This window comes from Centruroides vittatus, unplaced genomic scaffold (genome assembly GCF_030686945.1).
Source record: "Centruroides vittatus isolate TY-2023 unplaced genomic scaffold, ASM3068694v2 contig_1401, whole genome shotgun sequence".
Lineage (NCBI taxonomy): Eukaryota > Metazoa > Arthropoda > Arachnida > Scorpiones > Buthidae > Centruroides > Centruroides vittatus.
In genome coordinates, this window is record NW_027120880.1 from 571,316 (window position 1) to 592,968 (window position 21,653).

At 26.2% G+C, this 21,653-nt stretch overlaps 2 protein-coding genes across 2 annotated transcripts; both read right to left on the bottom strand.

Moving 5' to 3' along the window:
• Window positions 1-4,363: 4,363 nt before the first annotated feature.
• On the bottom strand, window positions 4,364-5,570 carry LOC136968153 (uncharacterized). Its single transcript, XM_067262115.1, has 4 exons — window positions 5,393-5,570; window positions 4,912-5,307; window positions 4,770-4,838; window positions 4,364-4,666 (listed from the first exon to the last, which is right to left on the bottom strand). Exons 1-4 carry the CDS (start codon window positions 5,471-5,473, stop codon window positions 4,562-4,564), a joined length of 651 nt encoding a protein of 216 aa, XP_067118216.1. The 5' UTR covers window positions 5,474-5,570; the 3' UTR covers window positions 4,364-4,561.
• Window positions 5,571-6,174: 604 nt separating this feature from the next.
• On the bottom strand, window positions 6,175-19,180 carry LOC136968154 (uncharacterized protein C18orf63-like). Its single transcript, XM_067262117.1, has 7 exons — window positions 19,107-19,180; window positions 14,960-15,128; window positions 8,060-8,101; window positions 6,793-6,869; window positions 6,645-6,724; window positions 6,453-6,546; window positions 6,175-6,328 (listed from the first exon to the last, which is right to left on the bottom strand). The coding sequence occupies exons 1-7, from the start codon at window positions 19,125-19,127 to the stop codon at window positions 6,233-6,235; spliced, it is 579 nt and encodes a 192-aa protein (XP_067118218.1). The 5' UTR covers window positions 19,128-19,180; the 3' UTR covers window positions 6,175-6,232.
• Window positions 19,181-21,653: the final 2,473 nt, after the last annotated feature.

Genomic DNA, 21,653 nt, shown 5'->3' on the forward strand with positions numbered 1-21,653 from the left:
ACCACACGGTCCACTGAGAGGTCAGATCTGCTCTTTCATGGACCCTGCGATACAGTTTTTTCTCTAGGGTTGGTTTCAGGAAAGAATTAAGCTTTACCGGCACCCGAACAGGAACCAGATTAGTCACTCTAAAGGAAACTTTGAGCCGTCTTTCAGGTTTGTTCAGAGACAAGCCCTGTTATATGAGTACAATCCAACATGCTATCGATATCGGCATTTATCGGCTTTTATCGGCCTAAATGAAGAGACAAGTAGAGGAAATACTGAATGCTGGTATCATCAAATTCACATCCTCCTCGTGGACTTCCCATCATAGCGATGGTCAAAGAGAAAGCCGGAGACTGGCGACTCTACATAGACTAGTGAAAATTAGGCTCTGTCATAGTTGAATGGTGAAATCTTCAAACCGCTCGAGAGCTTGATTGTATAGGTGAAGTTCACTGTAAGAGGCAGGCAATGAGAGAAATTACATAGCGCAAAGACTAGGCATAAATGGAGACCATCCTTTCTTTCTGAAAGCCATCAAAATGTATAAATACAGATTTTTTACCGTATATTTATAGTAGTTTTTATTTACATCGCCTTCTTACTTGTTATTTTTTATGTTTAGCTATGTATAAGAATACATTTTTGGGAATCTGTACGTTTTAGAATCTGGTTGAAAAGACCCTCATAACGCTGTTTTAGCTGAACAAATAAAAAAGCATCATCAAAGCATTCCTTAAAAATTTTACCTTTTTTACTAATATGATCTCCATCTCAAATTAGTAGTGTCTTATCCCTGCACATCATACTTTCCTGTTAGCAATAGAGTAATGCCAGTCGTTCCGCTAAATCCTTTCGGGAGAAAATTTTTGAAATTGAAATAAGGTGACTTCCAGTCAAAACCGAAAGTTCGTATATAGTTAATCAGGACTTCCTGCCCTAAGCTTTCCACATCTAGTCTCAACATTCATCTATCTAAACACCGTTCTCGAGATTAAGGAAGGATAGATAGACGGATGTCAGTGGGAATTTATTTATTTTTTTCAAATTGCAGCCAAATTAGATTGAAGTAATTCATGCATATGGTACGATTTTGTTCCTTTTAACATAAAATACACTAAATAAAAAATAAAATTTCCTTTTTTATGAACATTATTATTTTATTCATTCTTATTATAGTTTATTAAACATGGATTTTAAGCCCGTTTTAGAGATGTAAATTCTTTCTCAAAAGTAAGCCGTCAGTGATTGTCTGCCACTCCACTTTTGGAAAGACAGACAGTTGTTAGGTATTTCATCTTTATCTCAAATATTTTGATCATTAAAAAAATATTGTATTTAGCAATTTATTCTCTTATATTTTAGAAAGATAAATCATTAAAATTATTTTATTTATAAAATATGCCAGTTTCTGATCTCAGATATGTAAACAAACTCAATTCAGGTTTAATATAATTACATTCAGGATTAACAAATTAACACATATCGTTTCTTTCAAAATTATCTATAATTTTAAAAATATGAGCGTATATTTTCTAGATAAAATGTTTCAGAATTTTATATAATATGTAATAAAATTATTTAAATTTTATTAAACATAACTTTAAATTACACAATATAGCTTATCAAACTAAAATTATTTGATATAAACCATGGGATTGTCACCAAGGGAAATCTAAACCCGAATCCTATCTAAATTTTGACTGACCATTACGGAGTCTTATAATGCTCAGTTATATTACTAATAACGTGTGTCGCGTTAATCCATACTAATTTCAGAATTTAAGGAATATACATCATAATATTATTTAAATTAATATGTTCAATTAGATTTTTCATATTTTTTAACTTCAATCTGCTTATACTGGTTAATGGTCTGATGAAAGTGTTAAAGATGATTATTAAATTACAGTATGTAAGTAAATTTATATTTCTATGTAAAAGTGTTTCATATAATGTCAATATATTCGAGCAACATCTTAATTAACGTACTTACTGCTTTAAAATATATTTTTAATTGTAATCATGTTACCTCAAGGATAATCTTCAATAATATTGCAGCGTTGTCAAATTATAAATATAATTAAGCAAAAATCATTTTTAATAAATTTGGTTATATAACGTTAAATTATAAAATAAAATTTAGAAATAACAGACAAAATTTTACAGGTAATTTCATTAAATTATCGAAAAAACTTAGACCAAAAAACAATATTAGCATTTTTCAAAAGTATTGTGTTTTAAAAGATGAAATAGTTCAAATTTAAACAACTATAATAGTAAATTATTTGAAAAAGAAAATCACAAAATATAACTGATCATATTTTAAGATTCAAATACTTAATGTTCTACGAGACATAAAAGACTGGATGCTTATAGAATAAAATGGCGTACGAACATTTAATTTTAAGCGCCATTTATCTTACTTTAAAAAGTTTATAACTACTTATTTTCATTATTTTAAATTATATCGTTTTCTTTTGTCTTACTGTTGATTAGATTATATCAAATTTTTTTAACATATAGATTAAATAATTGTAATATGAACAAAACTAATAATTTTTACAAAGAATTCTTGTAATTTACAACAAAAGTTTGCAGAGAACATTTAAAAGCTCCGGATTTGGGCAAGGAAGGTGGTCAAAAATGGAGTCTAGTTTAATATTTATGTATTGGGCTGTTAATTTTTCTCTTTATATTTGTTGTGGCGCATTTTGTTTATGGTTATATTAAGAACAGAAGGGTGGGGGACCGGGGCAATGTAAATATTTCATATTTAAATAAGCTATAAAATAAAATGTAAAAATGCATATTAACGACTACTGCTTTCCCGGATGTTATGTATACATAACAAGGAAAAGCATTGGAGTCGTGTCAAATTTGATCCTCCGTGTTATTTTTCTTTGAAATCTCTACGTTTTGAGACCTCCTAAACACAAAAAATTAAAATGAAAATAAAATCCAGAAAAAATCCTGGTTATTGGTATGTGTTTGTGAGTGTGAAGGGGCGTGTATGGGCGTGTATGTGGGCATGTGTGTGTTGGCATATATTTCGTTTAATATCTCAGGGTGGAGTAAATAAGAAACGAAATTTGGCATGGTAGCTTGCGTATAAGGGGCATTGATGCTGTTAAATTTTGGTGATGAAAGGGCGAGAGGTAGGGGGTGTCTCGATGAAGGTCGAACTTAATGAAGATTTTTCTCGTTATTATCATTTACGATATTTTACAAAACTCATTACTACTCTCAAAATTAAGCTTTTGCCATTTTATAATTATTAATAATATAAAAAGCTTTTTTATAACAAAATCTCATACAGATGGCACCACACACAATTTTATTTATAATGGTTAACAATACAAATGTTATTTTTTAAATTGAATCTCATAACAGCCGGGAAAGTTACGCAAGTCGTTACTATATTTTTTGAAATTAATAATGTTAATTTAAATAAAATTTAAATTTTTGTGATGTTGAAAACTCTTATTTAAAATATCCGTTGTCTGTATTTACTACAATCTGTAAATATAAAAATTATTATTTAATAACTTATTGATTAAATTAATACGTTTAATTATTGTCATAGCAGAAGCTGTAAGTGAAGATAAAATTATTTTAGTTTTCTAAATTTTACTAAATTTTGTTTCTCCGTTTCAGTAGATGTTTGCTAGACTTTGTTACCGAAAACTTCTGACTAATTTTGTTGTTTGTAAAGCCAATGAGAGAACGTTAAATTGCGTAGAGTTCAGATATATTTAGAAAGACAATTTTCCAGTGTTTACGTATCAGTAAGAAAAACTATGACAGGGTTTTTCTCGCTTTAACTTAAATGATTAAATGTGAATTTAAAAATTCTATATTTTGAGTTTGCGTGATGAAATTTGATATTATAAAAATAATAGCTTGATTGTTTCTGAATGTCTTAGTCGTGATACTTTTATTAAATAATAGAAAACTAAATTAAAATAATATAATATGTAATTGAAAAATTTCATTCCGGTGTTAATTTTAAGAAGTTAATTTAAAAAGCATAAAAAATAATTTAATTCAAATTATATGTGAATTTTTGTAATTAGACAAAGGAATTTTTATAAATAAATATTATTATAAAGTGAATGAAATATAACAGTGTGGAAAAAGTTCCGTTTTTGATATAAGTATGAATCACCAGACCATGATCGATTGCTCATTAAGTTTGTGTAAATAAATATTACATTCAGAACTGCACTCCTTTTTTACAATTCTGTTGACAATTTTAGTATAAACAGAAAAATAAACTTATGTGTCATTTACTGGATAAATATAAAACGAATATACCAATTTATCAAGTTAAGATAAATTAACATTATCTTGAGAGATATAAAAATAAAAATTAAATACTAATGAATATTTTCTACAGAAATATTTATTATAATAATAAATTATTACATTCACTTTTTAAATAAAGAAATATATGTTAACATATAAACGAATTATATTTTTAAAATATATATATAATTTTTTTCAAATTCATTTTGAAATATTGAATAATATAATTAAATTCATAAACACTTATAAATATATATATTGTAAATTTTTATTCTTCTGTTATTTCATTACTTAAAAAATTTATCACTTCAGTCAGATCTGAGTTTTTTTCTTTTGGTTGATTAATAATTTTTAATTCATTATTATGATTACACTATTTAAAAAAGAAATGAATTTTGAACATTAATATGGAGTTAATATTTAATAATAAAATTATTTTTATTTGCGAGAAAGCAATAAAATTACTGTAAACTTACCAAGTGATTTTCTTCATTTCTTTCTGTAAATGGGATATTGCCTTTTTTTATCATTACTTTTTTAGAATCCTTAAATAAGAATTAATGTTTGGTTATTAAATATATATAAACTATGAAGTACGATTATTTAAAATGTACTTACTTCTACATTAGATGTTAAATCAAATCTTTCATTTAAATTCTTTTGTTTTAATGGGTTAGATTCAACAAAAATGTTGTTTTTCGATGTTTTTTTAGTGCTGAAGAATGAGTGCAAAGTTACATTAGGAAATTGTCTCACTTTCTTAAACTTTTTTGTTTTATCCATTGTTCTTGTAACTTGACGAATTATTGGATAATAATTTAATATTTTTGATTCTAATTTTAATCCTTTTGATGATTTAATAACATCAGAATTGTTTGTATTAGTGTTTGTAAAGTAAGGCGATTTTATTTCTGCTGTTTCTATTGATTTAACAGGAGTTATGTCAGCTAAATATGAAGTAAAACTGCGATAAGGTTTACTAAGTGTTGTATGTGATATATTAGGTGATACAACCTGTAATTTATTGACAAATAATAAATAAATTTAATTAATTAATAGCCTTTATTAAGTAATATATTAATTTAAAATTTAAGCTCACTTCAATTGGGAATTTAGGTTGGTTATAAATATGTAATGGTTGAAAATTAAATTCGGAATTTTTTTGAAATAATTGATTCATTTGTTGTTGTAAATCAGTTAGGAAAACTGTTGTTATTGATTGAGAATTTACTTGTGGAATAATTACAGGCTTTTGTGGTCTTACACATAAATCGGGATACTTATCACAGTTAAAGATTTTTTAATAAATATTTATAAATAATAACGAACTAAAAGGATTTGCATTGAAAATAATACTTTAAATTATTTAACTTTTTTTATATAGTAAAATTTAAGTTTTTTATTTATTTTATAATTTTTTAAACTATTTTTATATAATAATTTCTCTTCTTTTAAGCGATTTGAATTTATACCTAAATAAAATTTTTTTACAACTTCAACTTTTTTAACTTTTTAAAAGCTTAAAAATAAATAATGTAATTAAATTAAGATTTTAGCTATTAAAATTTTAATGTTTGTAATATATTATTATTAAATAGGAAATTAAAACTTTAATGTTAAAAATACAGATGAGATCTTCATTAAATTAAAACTACTTTGGGATTATTTAAAATAAATAAGTTAAATCTTATTTATATTTATCTTTTGCAATAACCATACCGTATCAGTTTTTGTATGAAGTTCATTTTTTCCAGAAACTTAATTTGTTTTTGTGATCAATAAAATTAGAATTTTTTTTAAAATAATTTTTATCCACGTACGCTTGTATATTAAAACGTTATATTTAACTTAATTTCTGGTTTACAATAAAGTTAAAATTAATCTGTTTTATACAATTATTATTTTTATATCTAATTCTATAAATATTTACTGGAAACATTTAAAAAGGATATGTAAATATTTTATCCGAATCCGCCCAGAATTTAACGTTATAGTAAATAATATTGTCATCGTTTTCTGGTAATCGATATCCGTACTAGAATTAAAAAAATAATTTGTTACAATTTAAAATATAAAAAGCAAGCGTTGGAAATTATAATTTATTATTTTTATTACATTGTATCTTATTTTAATTCTTAAAAATAAAATAGCCAACTTACAGTATTTTTCCAATATTTTCTCATAGCCTTAAAATTTGGCAAACTGCATTCGGGAAAGACTTTCCATACGGATGATATTAAACCCTTCTTCAAGCTACATAAGTTTTAATAAATTAATTAATATTCTAATAGCGATATTAAATTAGGCCTACAGTATTTTGAATATTGTTTTCTAAGTTTGATAGCATATACCTGGGTAGCACGTAACATGAATCAATTACAACATTCTGTTCCGTATCACGTATAGGAGATTCGTAAAGCTCTTCTTTAATCTACCAGAACATTCATTTTTTAAATACTATTTAAATTAGATAACCTAAATGGTTTAAATATGGCCTACCTTCATTTTTGGAAATTTGATACAGATTGCTTCAATACAAAGAAGGATTTCCTTTTTTGTTACCATTATTTCTAAATCTTACGCAAAAAAAAAAAAAAAAAAAAATTTCACTTTTATATTATATTAAGTAAATTTGAATTTTTAAAAAGTATTGAGTAAATTTTAATTTGAATATCAAACTAATAAATTATTTAAAAGAAGCAATATCTTATAATATTTTTACACTGCAGTAAACAGATCTTAAGGCCGACTATGCTATGCAATCTATTATGAATTGGTATTCATAGAAAATTTCAATCCTAAAGCAAATTGTATAGTTTTTGTACAGATGTGGAAAATGTAAAATAATCCATATCTGCAAAGATTTAAAAGTTTGATAAATTAGAAACATATGGACAAGATTCTTAAAATTTGGTTCGATTTTAGAAGATTCATTTTATTTTAAAATTAATGCTCATTGTTTTTCCGTGCAGTAGAAAGCCTTATTTAAATTTTCAAAAATTATACATTAATAAAAAATTTCACCTTAACATTAAGAGTATGTAGACATAAACAAATGATATAATAATTTTAAAGACTTTTATTTATTGCTTTCTTGTTGAATATCAAAACTTTTTTATTTATTTAGCTGCAGAAAGTTATTAAAAATAAAATAAACACAAAATTATACTGTATTTGTGCTGAAATTTATTTTCATTGAAGACGTTTCTATCGATAGACAATATGAATATTCACTTCAAAGTATTTATTCTAAATTTTGAAGGTACGGATATGGATATTTAGCAGATATATCACAATATTTATAAATTTTTATAAAAGAAAATGAAAAATTGCAATTGTCTAAGTAACAGTATTTAGGTATTTCATTTTTAGATCATTTCATTTCATAATTAATTTTATCTCCATTTTTAAGGTTCCAATTATAACTTTCATTTTTAATTTACTATGATAGTCCTATGTTATTTTGCTATTTTGAGCTAAATATTAAGATTACACAAGTTATTATATTAATAAAGTTATATATAAAATTATCTATAATTTAATTTTAATTTAATGTTAGAATTAATATATTTTAAGTTTTAAAAATAAGAATTTGATCCAATTTTATTTTTGACATGCGACACCAGCTCTCTGTGAGTATATGCCTTCTCAATTTTGTGTAATTTGAACAAATATTTTAGGAATAAGAACTCGTTGTTATAATTAACGATATTAATTAAACGCAATATATTTCAATTCGTAAAAATAAAGGTGAAAATAAACATACCAACTGCATTTAATGGTTGTTCTTGTAATAAAAAATCTTTTCCTGAAAGAAAATTTTTAAAATTATAGATAAATGATAATTTAGAATTATATTCATATACAGTATATGGAATTTGCAAAGTTTTAAATATAATTTGTTTATATGTGAGATGAACATTTTGTCCTAAACTGTTTTTAAGAAATTAAAATCTATCAACATATATATATATACATAGTAAATATCTAAACTACGAAATGAGATAAACTATTTTTTAAATTTAATAATAATTTATATAAATAAAAATGTACATGTTCGTTTGTTCCTAATAGCTAATTTCCGAAAGTTCTTCACCGATTGCTTTGAAATTTTGACACAACGTTGCATTCGAATACGCGCGTTTTTATATAATATATATGTCGAAATTCTCCCCCCGCGGGGGAGAGGTACAGGATTAAGGCTTACCGTGAAAAACTCGGCTTCTGTTATACTATTTTAGATGCGGTTTTTTTGCTTTTTTGATTGCGTTTTAATCGAATACGTCAAGAGAATGTACATTAAGAAGAGATTTTTCGAAATTCCCCCCTCGGGGAAAGTGTTATACATTTATAATAGATACATTTTGAGCCACAGCAACGCGTGGCGGGTACTGCTAGTTTTAAATAAATTATTAACTCACGTTTATTAACATAAATTAATAATAACTAATTTATTATTTTCTGCTTGTCTGCGTTTTGAAATAGTTCATACTTTTGTTAAAGAAGTCTGGATTTGATTCTAATGGAAATAAAATTTCACGTTTTTCTACTTGTATTTTGAAAATGATATTTGAAGTTCTCTCTTACCTTTTTTTTTTTTTTTTTTTTTTTTTGCATCCTTCTCCCGACCAGAGAGAAAACTTAATATAAACTTTTTTGTTGTAGCTTTCATATTTTATTATTATAACTATATATCTTATTGATACGTTTTTAAATTTATATTTTCAAAAATAAATGAACATATTTCATTGTAAATTTGATAATTTAAATGAAAAAACACTTTAAAAAATGCTGCTTTACAGGGAAGAAAATACTCTCATTTTTTTTCTTTAGTAAAATTATTAAACTCGACAAAGTCTGGATTAACATTTGTTGTTCTGATATTATTTTCACGGAGTTCAATTTACATATTCGAAATTTAAAATTTGTTCGTCAATAGTTTTTCATATTAAAATAAAAAATTCAGTACAATAAAAATGAGAAAGTTTCTATTTCCAATTCGATAATTCTATTATTATAAAACTAGTGTATGTAAATGTGTATTTTGAATATTGATGCTAATATATTAATAAATAATAGTATTAAATAAAAAGCTTGAAATATATTTCATATGAATTCAAAATGTAAACCTATTTTGACAATATTAGTCAATTCTATCAACATGACCATTGAAAGATAAAATAAACGAATAAAATCAAAAGATATATAAAGCATTGATATGGAAATCCATCCTCTTTTATATCTTTAGACTTCTAAATTTTCAAATAAACTTCTGTGGCTAAAACTTAATAGAATAACTTATTTATTAACAGGATATAACAAACAGGATTACTCATTTTATTCTAAGTCTTATTTACTTAAGAATGTTAAAAAGTTCTCGTTTGGTAAACTCCTAAAGGAAGACAGAAATTTGATTGAAAGACCACGAGAACATTCCAGATTTTCTTATTTAGTGAATATCAATGTATAATTTTTTTCTATAATTGAAATTACGAAAAAGTAGACCAATAGAATTAAAATAAATGAAATTCAACAAAAGTTTAATCTAAAAAAATAGAAAATGTCATTACCAGTACAATTGCTTATTTTATACTCATGACGATTTTTATTTTTATCCATATTTTTTCTCTGGATTATTTAATTGCCTAAACCAATACGCGTATAAATCGAGTCAAAGCCTTCTTGGTAATTCTAACCAATTCAACATACCATTCATGCGGCAACTACTGTATATCTTGTGTTCGGAAATTTAAGACAAATATTTGAAAAATCTGATTTAAAATTTTATTATATTGTTAATATAAATAATTACAATAAAGATATATATTTAAAATAATTACTGTATATTGTACTATTTTTGTAGATATATTAGCATAGGAATGTCAATGTATTCTTATGTTAAAACTGATTTTAATAAGAAAAATATAATATTTGTAATCAATCTTATATTTTTCAACATTGTTCTGTAAATACTTATCTGTATAAATTACAACGATAGGCTTAAACTGTAAAGCCATGTTTACTAAATAATGTGTTTCAAAAAGAAAATGCTTTATTGGCAAAAATTGTCTTTTTTAATTGAACTAATATCGTTGATTTAAAAAGTTCAGTGTTTATATTTTTAGAATGATTCTATAATAAACAATTTTTCATCAAAATTTTACTTTATTTGATGAAATTTAAACTTAAAAATCTTTTTAAAAGTACTGTAATAGCTAAACTATTTTTCATTCCCGTTTCACTCCGTATAAAATAATGAAATATTCACATTTAATTTTTTTTATATTTGACAGTTACATTAATTTAAAAAATATATACTAAAATATATATATTTATAACGTATATGTATATTACGTGTACGTGCACGTTATACATAATATACGTATATAACATATATTTATAATATATACATTAAAATAATTTAATTATATAATTTTTATTACTTAAAATTAATAAATTAAAAAATATAAATGAAAAATAAATTTAATTCAAAATAAGAATATCGCTAAAATATTGATAATAGATGTATACTCTTTACTAATTAATTCTTAAACTTATAATTAGATTGTATTTAATAATAATTTAACCTTTGTTATTATCAAAACGTACGAAAATTAAACGTTTTAATGTCATTAATTTGATAAAAATATCTCTTTAGTTTCATAATTTTTTATTATACTAATGTAAATTTTTATTTAATTATTATTATCGATATGAGTAAATTTATTTTAAAATTTTGAATAAAATGATAAAAATTAACGTAATTTTTCTTTAATATAAAAATTCAGACAAGTTTTTGATGAAAATTATTATTATTATTATTTTATATTTAAATTCGTAAAATATTTTAATGAAAAACCTAATACTGTAAGTTAGATTGTAGAAATTTTACTTAAAACATTAAACGTTGCTTCAGTTTAATTTTAGATTCAGATAATTAACAAAATTAAGTCTTAGTTATAAATCGTTTAAATTTAATATGAAAGTGACAGTTATCTGTGATCAGGCATAATAAAATTATTCTGATTTTAATTAGGTACTGGAATTTTACACCTAAAAAAGGTCAGAGTGTTTTGTTTAAATAAAATACATAAATAAATACATGATTACAGACGTACTTAATATATGCGATAAATTAAATATTTTAAATATTACAGCATTCTTTTAACGTAAAGATGCAAAATAACATAAATACATCTATTTAACGTAACGTAATCTATAAAGTCTTCAGAATCAGACACAATTCACACATAGGCCTAAATCTTGTATAATTGATAACAAATATAATTATCATTTTTCGAAAATCCGGATATCGAAAATGAATAAATTCAATAGCTAAAAATTGTATATCGATTTTATTGAAACCACAGAAATTATTCAACCCTATTAATCTAATTTAACCAAATTCCAGAAATCATATGGATAAACGACTAGACAAACGAAGGAGAGATTAATGTCGGATGCATAAACTAAATATACAATTTCAATTCTTTTGCTACTTTATTTTTTGTAAGAGAAATTTTATGACTAAAGTTGTCTATACAACACAATATAATTTGATTTGATAAGAAAATCTACGAGAATAACTTGTACAGTTTCAAAATTAATTGTTAAATTGTTTTAAATATTTTAGATAATTATACTAGAAACATCGTACATAGACGTAAGTAATATTATATTAGTAATATAATAATTTTTAGAACTATTATTAATATTTAATAAAATCAAACTTAAATGGCATCTAAATTTAATAATAATAAAATTACTAGACATAGAATTTCAATAAAGTCTAAATCTATTTTAAAATACTGTATGAACTTTGTTTATCCTACGCTATGTACTGATAATATATAATTTTATTTCTAATATTGAGTAGTTTGTTTTGTATTTATGTAATTGATTTTATGTAATAAGGAAAAAAATAACATTGCAATAATGCAGAAAGCGGATTATATTTAAAATATATATATATATATATTTGAAAACTAGACGAGATATTATTTAAAATAAATCAAATTTATAATTTACATTATAAATTTTCTTTATTTTAAATATTTTATATTATATTATATGTAAAGATTTTATTTATAATGTAAATTATAAATTTTTATTTTAGAAAAAAATAAATTTATTTGATGCTTGGACAGTATTCAATTTTAATGTAAAATATAAGTTTTATCATCGTTTCTTTTCTTTCGAAGACACAATGTAATGACGTAAACTTAAACACTGGGCGAATTTTTCATCCTTTTTATTCGGTTGGAACGCTTTTTTATTACATAACGCGTTTCGGGCCGATGCCCCTCTTCAGCCAACTAAACACTAAAAAGTAAGAGATGGCTATATACAAACATTTAAAATAAATACCGCGACGGTATACATAATTAGTTTTTAGAGGTTATTACCTTCTAAATCCTGGTGGTGAGAGCTTGTATACCATTAAAAGCTGGTCCGTACCTCGTTCGGTAGTTTAGACGGATGTAATAGTCCAAGGGTACGAATCTTTATAAAATTCGGTAAAAAAGTTGAGTATCAGTCTGTAGAAGTATACTGGGTTATTCTTCACAAATCGTATTCGTGAAACCATACCTGGAATTCGTCACTACATTGTGTCTTCGAAAGAAAAGAAACGAAAAGAAAATACAAAACACGGTCTCCTCAAGATAGAAATAAGTTTTATCATATTAGAATTTTTATGAATTCAATTATTAAATTATTTTCAATTGATTGAAACTATAAAAATAAAAACAAATAGTTATAAATTTATTTTCATCTGACACAAACATATATATAACAATACATTTGGAACGGATATACATTTATGTTTATAATTACGTGACTTATAAAAGAATTTATGATATTGTTTTCATTTCAACGAGATTGGAATTAAAATTTAAACCTACTATATACTGTATGTATGTATTAAATGCGTTAAGTTAAAAATAACTTAAATGAAAGAATAAATAGCGAAGAAAATTAAACGAAATAATAATTATAATATAAAAACAAAAATTTATTTTGATATACAGAAAAAGCGTATTTATTAATTGATTATTTTATTTTGTAAATAGTAAATGATGTAAACTTTTTAGTTTAGAACATTTACTATTTACATGAAAAACGTGAAAGGTTGAAAATATTCTGGTTGTATGCAGTGCCGGTCCGAGGCAAGTCTTAGGATGGAGCGAGATCCTATTATGGCGCCCTCTTGGTTGCCCCTGATTTATACCAGTGATGCATGCAAGCAAGTAACTTGGAAGATCTGGACAACATCTTAATTAAGTATCTGTTTATTTTGTCGATTGGAAATAGCCGTACTTGTTGGCACTGCACTCCTCACAGTACCTATAAAAACAGTTCATATAGAATGAAAAAATTGTATATAGGATAAAATTGTATATAATGAAAAATTGTAAAATATGTAGGATTAAGGTACATTTCTTTATCACAAATATTAGTTTTATAATGAGATCACTCATTGGTATTATTTTAGTAACTAGTAAATGAAAATTCAGTCAGATCATTGACAAGATCAATAAGCATTATCAACTTTGGTACTAGTACTTATATATTATGTTCACTAATTAATGTAACGATACTTATAAAAGTCTTAACTATTCAGGCTACAGGCTCCTAATAGTAACAACAATAATAAACTACTTAAATCACCCGGAGAACAAGTTTTAATTAAATCGCTGCTTACGCACTTTTGCATTTGCAAATTTTTTATGATCTCCTCATACGATAATAGCGAGGTTGAGGCCGAAGTTTTAAACGCGAAAACGTGTATGTCGGACGTTCGGCGCCGCTTTCCTGTAAGCCTAGAAGTTTTGACAATGGCGTTTGGAAAGTCACATGAATTCATGCTCGACATTTCAAACGCCATTGTCAAAATTCTAGGCTTACAGGAAAGCGGCGCCGAACGCCCGACGTACACGTTTTCGCGTTTAAAACTTCGGCCTCATCCTCGCTAATGTCTGAGCTATATCATTTTCAATGGACAGCAAGGCTAGATCAGAAAGCTTGTCTTCTGCAAGAGTTGACCTAAGGCACAGTGCTTTATGATTCAATAAAGAAATTATAATTTAAAAAAAAAACTGTGTTTTCTATTTAATTCAAATCTTGCGTAAATTTTGGGACACTCTTTATAATACAAAGTAGGTACAGTACATCTCATTGGTATTTCTGTAAAGTATGAAAGAATATCTTAACGAATAAAAAAAAATACTTACTCACACGTCAGCTGACAAGTGAAATTCACGCAGAAAGCGCGGGAACACTCTTGGCAGTGCTGGTGCTTCGAAATGGACTCGCCAACTAAAACGGCAGCGCCTGTGGCGGCAACACTGGGTGATGTAACTGAAGCGGGGGTGGAACTCCGCCCACGCACTCGATCCGCGCGTATCTCAACAGATAAGGCCATTCACATGCTGGCAACACACTCGCAATCAAAATATCAAAAAGTGAAAAAAAATTTTTTTCTTTAATTTTCTTTACCACTGAGGCGCTCCCTAGGACTTAGCGCCAGGAGCGGTGCTCTGTTCGCCCTATGGTAGGGCCGGCTCTGGTTGTATGGTTATAATAAATAAATAATCATTGAAAGGTTGTAAAATATTGGACAATCATTTATACGTATTTTTAATTATTTGTAAGTATGTTTTCTTACCTTGAACTAACAGATTACCAACTTGGTTCCATTTCGGAGCTAGTTTTGCTAATATAGTATAAGTCAAGGCTTGTTTGAGAGAAAATGTAGTGACATCTTCAGTACTTACTACGTGTAATTTCATAGGGACTAAATCCGATTTTATATCTGAATAATTCCAGTCTTCTAACTATAAAGAATAAATTAATCAAATACAATAAAAATATATTTAATTATTTCCATATATTTTTATATTATATTAGATTAAATCTTTTTATAGACTTATAATATCATAATAATATAATTAAATCTTTAAAAAAATTAAATTTTAATTTAAAATAAACAATTCATACAAACATTGAAAAATCAGGACACACTAAAAACTGTAACAACGTCGGCTTTTTCATTTATTTTTAAATTAAATATACTTCTTTTATAATTTTATGCAACGCAAGGCAAAGTTGCAAAGTTGATGTTTATGCTTTTCAATAGATCAGGAGTCACAGCAGTGACTCCCCACCAAGTAAATAAATCACTGACTGACTACATACAGTATCAAGAGTTGCCGATTTTCGGAGGTCGATTTTTCTGCCCTCAAATACCTGAATAATTTCGAATATCTCGTTAAAAAGAAAAGTTTTTTTTTGGCAGTGAGCATAATATCAAGATTTTCTGTAATGCAGTTGCTGAAATATAAGCAATTGAAAAGTGCAAAACTTGCCAAAAAAAGCTGTATTTTTCTTCTCCTTCCTTTTCTTCATCCGGCACTGCAGACGCTAGTAGAGGAGGAAAAAAAACTATTGGATCTAGAAAGCTCAGATTTTAAACTTAAACCCTTCTCGTTATTAGTGAGATGCTGGCGAAACTTCTGGATTGATAGGTCGAAGTTCACGGACGTTTCCCATAAAGCTAATTCAGTTTGACTCTTAATATTATGCTTCTAAAGATAAAATTGCGTAGAAACAAATGAATTTTATTCAAAATGTTACTCAGAATTACAAAAGCTAAAATTTATGCCAATTAAAATCTTTTATAACGAATTTTCTAAACGGCGTATCGAAAGCATAGGTCGGCGGCGCGTTTAGTTGCCGAGCGCCGACCGAATTGTACTGTACGTCATTATCTTATGTCTTGAAGTAGTAATATAATTTTTAAACGAAAACAATCGATATTCAAACAAAAACATCTGAGATGTAAAAAAAAATTACGTGATGTAAAAATTGATGACAATTTAGACGGCGATCAAAATTTTTCTTAGCAGTTTTTCTTTCGTAAAGATGAGCTTGGAAGCAGTACCCACAAGATTTTTACCCGTATTATTGTTTTTTTACATTTCGCCTCCAAGCGCCAAGTTTATCTTTACCAAAGAAAAACTCTAAGAAAAATTTTGACCATCATCGAAATCCTCAGAAATTTTTACTTGGCGAATTTTTTTTACATCTCAGATGTTTTTGTTTCGATTTTATATATACAGTGTGCAAAAGTTTATGTACATTTACAAGAAATAAATGTCTCAAAAATTTCAAAATAAAAGAATGGAAATCTGATAATTCTCAATAAAAGTTGCTACCTCAATAAATAAATAAAAATGAATACGTGTCTTTCAAAGAAAAATAAATAAATAAATAATCACGAGATAATCATCAGCTATCTGTTGGACCATATAATTTATTTAAGGCATTGTAATATATAAAATTTGATTTTCTGTTTTATATGATAGAGAATTGAAATCTGCTCGTGAAATGTATGAGATACCAAGAAAATTTCAAAACTTAAAATTAAATGTTAATAGAAAAAATTTAAAAATATATATGCTAATTTAAAAATATATATGCTAATTTTAAAATATTTATGTTAATTTATTAATTGTTTATTAACAAATATTCTAGTAATTTAATATTCCTAATATTTTTAAATTATTAATAATAATATTCAATCTAAATATTCTTTTCATGAATTTTTTTCATAATTTTAATAGACTTCAATGGAGATCACGTATCGAATCTTGAAATTGTAACTTATTCAAAGTACTAGACATGGGAATTAGATTCGCAAATATTGTAAAAATGTTACTGTATAACGGAAGTGTAATATTTAAATTTAGATCATTACAGAAAATTAGCATAGCCTACTATATATAATCAGATAACTAAACAAAAAGATAATTTTACTATTTACACGAATAAAACGACCATTTTATATTCAATTCATGTAATTTTATAATTATATAATTTCAAATTTATTTTGTTTTTTACGAAAATCTGACAAAACCGTTCCGATATTTTTTGAAACAAAATTATTTCATATAAATGATGTATTATATGCCTGATCTTTAAATATAACTATAGCTACATTACTAACTCCTTATGAGTTAATTGAAAAAAAAAATGTTTGAATTTATATTTCGATTAAAAAAAATAAAGAGTAATTTAAATAATTTTGCAAATAAAGTCAATTATATCGTTTTACTATTTTAAAAGAATGAAAACAGTTTTTCTAATATTCACTTTTTTCATAAATTTACAGAAGCTAAAAGAACCATGAGTTAAATTCCAAATATAATATCAGAGGAGTTTGTGATTGTAATCTCTTAATATAAAACTCTCAATATAAAATTAAATCATTCTCATACTTATTTTACATTGGCCGTGAACTTGAGAATTTTCGTTTATAAAGTTTGTTAAGTAATCAAAATTCATAATTGTTAATTTCAGCGTGGGTGATAATTAAATATAAAAAGGTGTGCATTAGCATATGATTTTAAATACACGTATTTAAAATCATATGCTAATACCTTTGCTAACTTCTACCAAAGTATGTTACTATGCTATTATTGCTTTCACATAAACTGAAAATGCTGTAAAGTATAAATTTTTTATTTACAATATTATCTATCTTTAAATGAAAGTCTTTAAAAGTCTAATTTAAATACAGCGAAAATCTAAAATTGCTTACTAGAATTAAAATAAATAGCCTGAAATACCAACTTACAGTTCATCTTCAAAGAAAATATATTATTGGGCATTCAGCGAACAAAAAGTATGTGGTGTTTTATGTTCAGTGCCATAAGGTTTGCTAGACGTGTTCGGTTACTTAACCGACAGATGTAACAGTGATTCAGAACTCACGAGTGTAACGTTAAACATTATAAGCGGTATATTTCTGTATTTGTAATTCATTTTGTTCTTCCACATTTCGTGTTATATAGAAAAATTTTTCGTCGAATTTTAAATTTAAATTTACGTTTTCACTCATTTTTAAGCACGTCAGACGCGGAAAAATGTGCAGTAGGCCTACCTGGGTGATTTAATGCAGCGGAGTAATTGTCCGCTTGAACAATAGCGGACTGCTTTAACAAAGCGTTGACAAAATAACGTCTTATTCGCTCATTAAAAATGTATTTCAATTTAAAATTAAATATGCAAAACTCAAAATCATTCGAAGATGTTTTGAAGATGTCTTTCTTTAACGCAGAAAATGTAAACAAATGGTTGCTTAGCAACTTTTTCTTGTAGTTATATAAATATTAAATTTGTAATTTTTTTTTAAAGATTTCATCAAAATATATTTTTATTAGATTTTTATCTAACATAACTTCAAAAGATTTTTCCGTCTTCCTGCGAACTTAATTTGTTATGCTTTAGGATTCGTAACTCGTAAAACAATTCTCGTTCAAACACTTCAACAGACTTAAATATTTTTAATAAATATTTATTTCCTCACAGAAGCTAATATTTCATTACCTTAATCTTTTCTTCATGTCAGCTTGATTTTTGCCTGTTTCTCATTGTTCCTACATATACAGATTTTTCGTTCCTTTATAAAATGTAAGCGCCTTATAATTTTATAAGTCCTTCAATTCTTTATTACTTCGTAGCACAGAAAATAAAATAAAATTTCTCGTAAAAAGTATCTCACTTTCTGTTATACCTTGGATCTTACTATCATCAAATTACAGTATTTTTTGTAAAGAAAGTGTAATTTTTACATCATAAGTTAATACAGTATTTAGATATATAGATAACAGAACATTTTAAAAATTAAATCTAAAAAAATAAAGACAATTGTTTGTTTTCAAACAGTTAAAATATGATCATTCCAACTTTTAGTTAAAAAATCAAATGTAAAAATATAAAAATTAAATGTTATATATAAAACAAAAACTTACTTTCATAATTACTGAAATCATAGTATCCAATTCTAAAATAGGCGATACCAGAATTTCACTTCTTCTAAAAATAATTTCTCTATAAAAATGTAAACATAAAAAATAATTAAAATTACAAATTTTAATATTTTAATATAAAAATGTATGCAAATACTTATATTAACTATTTTCATAAAATAAATTTATTTTAGACAAGTTTTTGCAGTAGTGTTTGATTATCAGGTTACATTTACTTATTTATTCTTTCTATACTAAAAATAACAATAGAAAACACGAAAACACAATAAGCAATAAAAAAGTTATTTCGAATTACAGTACAATATCCATATTCAAGTTGATAAGGAAACAGACAACCTTAAACTATTGAAAACCCGAAGTATACGGAATATATATACAGTGGAAAATAATAATAAGATTTTAAGGTTTAGTAATATGATAATAATAATGAGGATGTTTTTTGTTTGTTTGCTATACACTCCTAGGCCGTTCGACAAACTGCTACGAAACAAGGTAGTTACGTTCACATACTTCTAACTTAGATAGTGTCGTACATCCCATCCCAAAATACCGATCGGATTTCTATAAGTCAATTAATTTCTATCTACATTTGATTTGCTATTGGCAAAAATTTAAGAAAATAACAAACTAAATATAATTTTTACAAAAAAGGATATCATTTAAAAATATGTATATTATATTCATTTAATTACTGCGAAATAGACGCTCTATATCATTACTGCGACAGCTAGCATATAGCACTTGTCTGCGAGGAATCAAAAGTGTTACCCTGTGAAAAATCTATAAATATTTAATTTTCCACATCTAACGACTCGGGTTTTTTCATTTCTGAACGGTACTTTCTTAATTCTAATAAGAGCCCTCCAGTAACGGAGTGCATAAAACCACAGAACTCTGGTAGTTAGTTAGTCGTGGGTTCGGGCATGGCAAACGGGTTTTTTCACCTAAATAGGGCTCAGCTTCCAATAAAAGTTTTTTTGAGATGCATCCCCCTGGCGATCTGCCAGGTGGGAACATCGCTCACGTGTTGTGTTGCAGTAACCAAATAAACCAAACTAATTCTAACGAGCGATTATTTATTGTGACATCGTCACAATGTTCTCAACTCTTCTAGTGGTGTCTTGCACCTGTACATTATACTTTTCCTGTTAACCGACACGACTGTATAGCTATATATCTAACTCCGTTTGGAGGAAAATTTTGAATTGAAGTAACGTGGCATCCGGTGCATACCAGAAGTTTGTATATAGTTAATCCGGGCTTCCTATTCCTAAGATTTCCATATCTGGTCTCGACTTTCGTCTATCTTTCTCGAGATTAAAGAAGGACAGACAGACAACTAGACAGGCGGACGACAGTCGGAATTTAAAGATCTACATTTTTTTCAAATTGCAGTCCAATAATTTTTCTATGATTTTTTTTTCTCTTTAAACAAGTCATATGAAGTCTTTCAAACGTGAAAGTTAGAAACTTCGATCACATTGACCATCACAACCTGTTTAACACGGATCACTATTCAAATATTAATAGTAGATCAGTATTAATTAGCAGTCGTTGGCCATCCTCTCTTCCAGGAGTGGAAAAATTACATAATACAAAGTTACCAGCCTGCACAAAATGTATTTTAAGTGGTTTTCGAGGGTGCCGAGTTAAAATATTTGGTCCGTTTATCGCGAAATTTGATTCGTTGGCAGATTATCATTTCACATTCGGCTGTGAATGGTACAGTTTCTTAAAATTAACATTAGGAAAAAATATGATACCTTAAAAATTTTAATTTAAAATCAATTGGTGCCTACTTGACCAATGAAATTATACCATTTTCTACCATCCGAGTATCAGCATAAACATGAAAATGATAGGTTGAGATAACCAAACTTTTTTTATAGTTTTCGTTTTAATGCTTGTTATATTATAGTATTTGATTTATATAACTACAAATGTTAATTTACGTAAGGGTTTATCAGCCAAGTGACCAATCTAACACATTTTTAAAATTCTTTATTCCTCTACTGTACATTTCAAAAACTTTTTAAAATGTGTTACATTGGTCACTTGGCATGATAAACCCTTACGTAACCTTTATAGTTATATAAATCAAATATTATAATCCTTCTATTAAATTATAACTATAAAATAATCTAATAATCTTAATCTTTGTTGTTATTTTTGCCCGGCAAAGCCGGGATTATTTGCTAGTAATAATAACATATTGAACTTAAAATACATGATATTCTGTACATTACGGGACAAATGGAAATCATACAGTATCTGAAAGTATCTGGCCGAAAATATAACCATATCATTGCACAACGCAATAAATTGAATGCTGATGTTAGACCTTTCGGTGTGGTTACAGTTTCAGTGTATGGTGTCTCATCACACTTGATTTAAATTACCAAAATATGTAATTTTTACGTGTTCTGGATACTTGTACTTTGACTTAAGAGTGATAGTACTTTGAACTATACGGAACCTTGAGCTATCGAGCCTCTACTGTACTGTACAGTGTGTTTAAATGAAATTCGA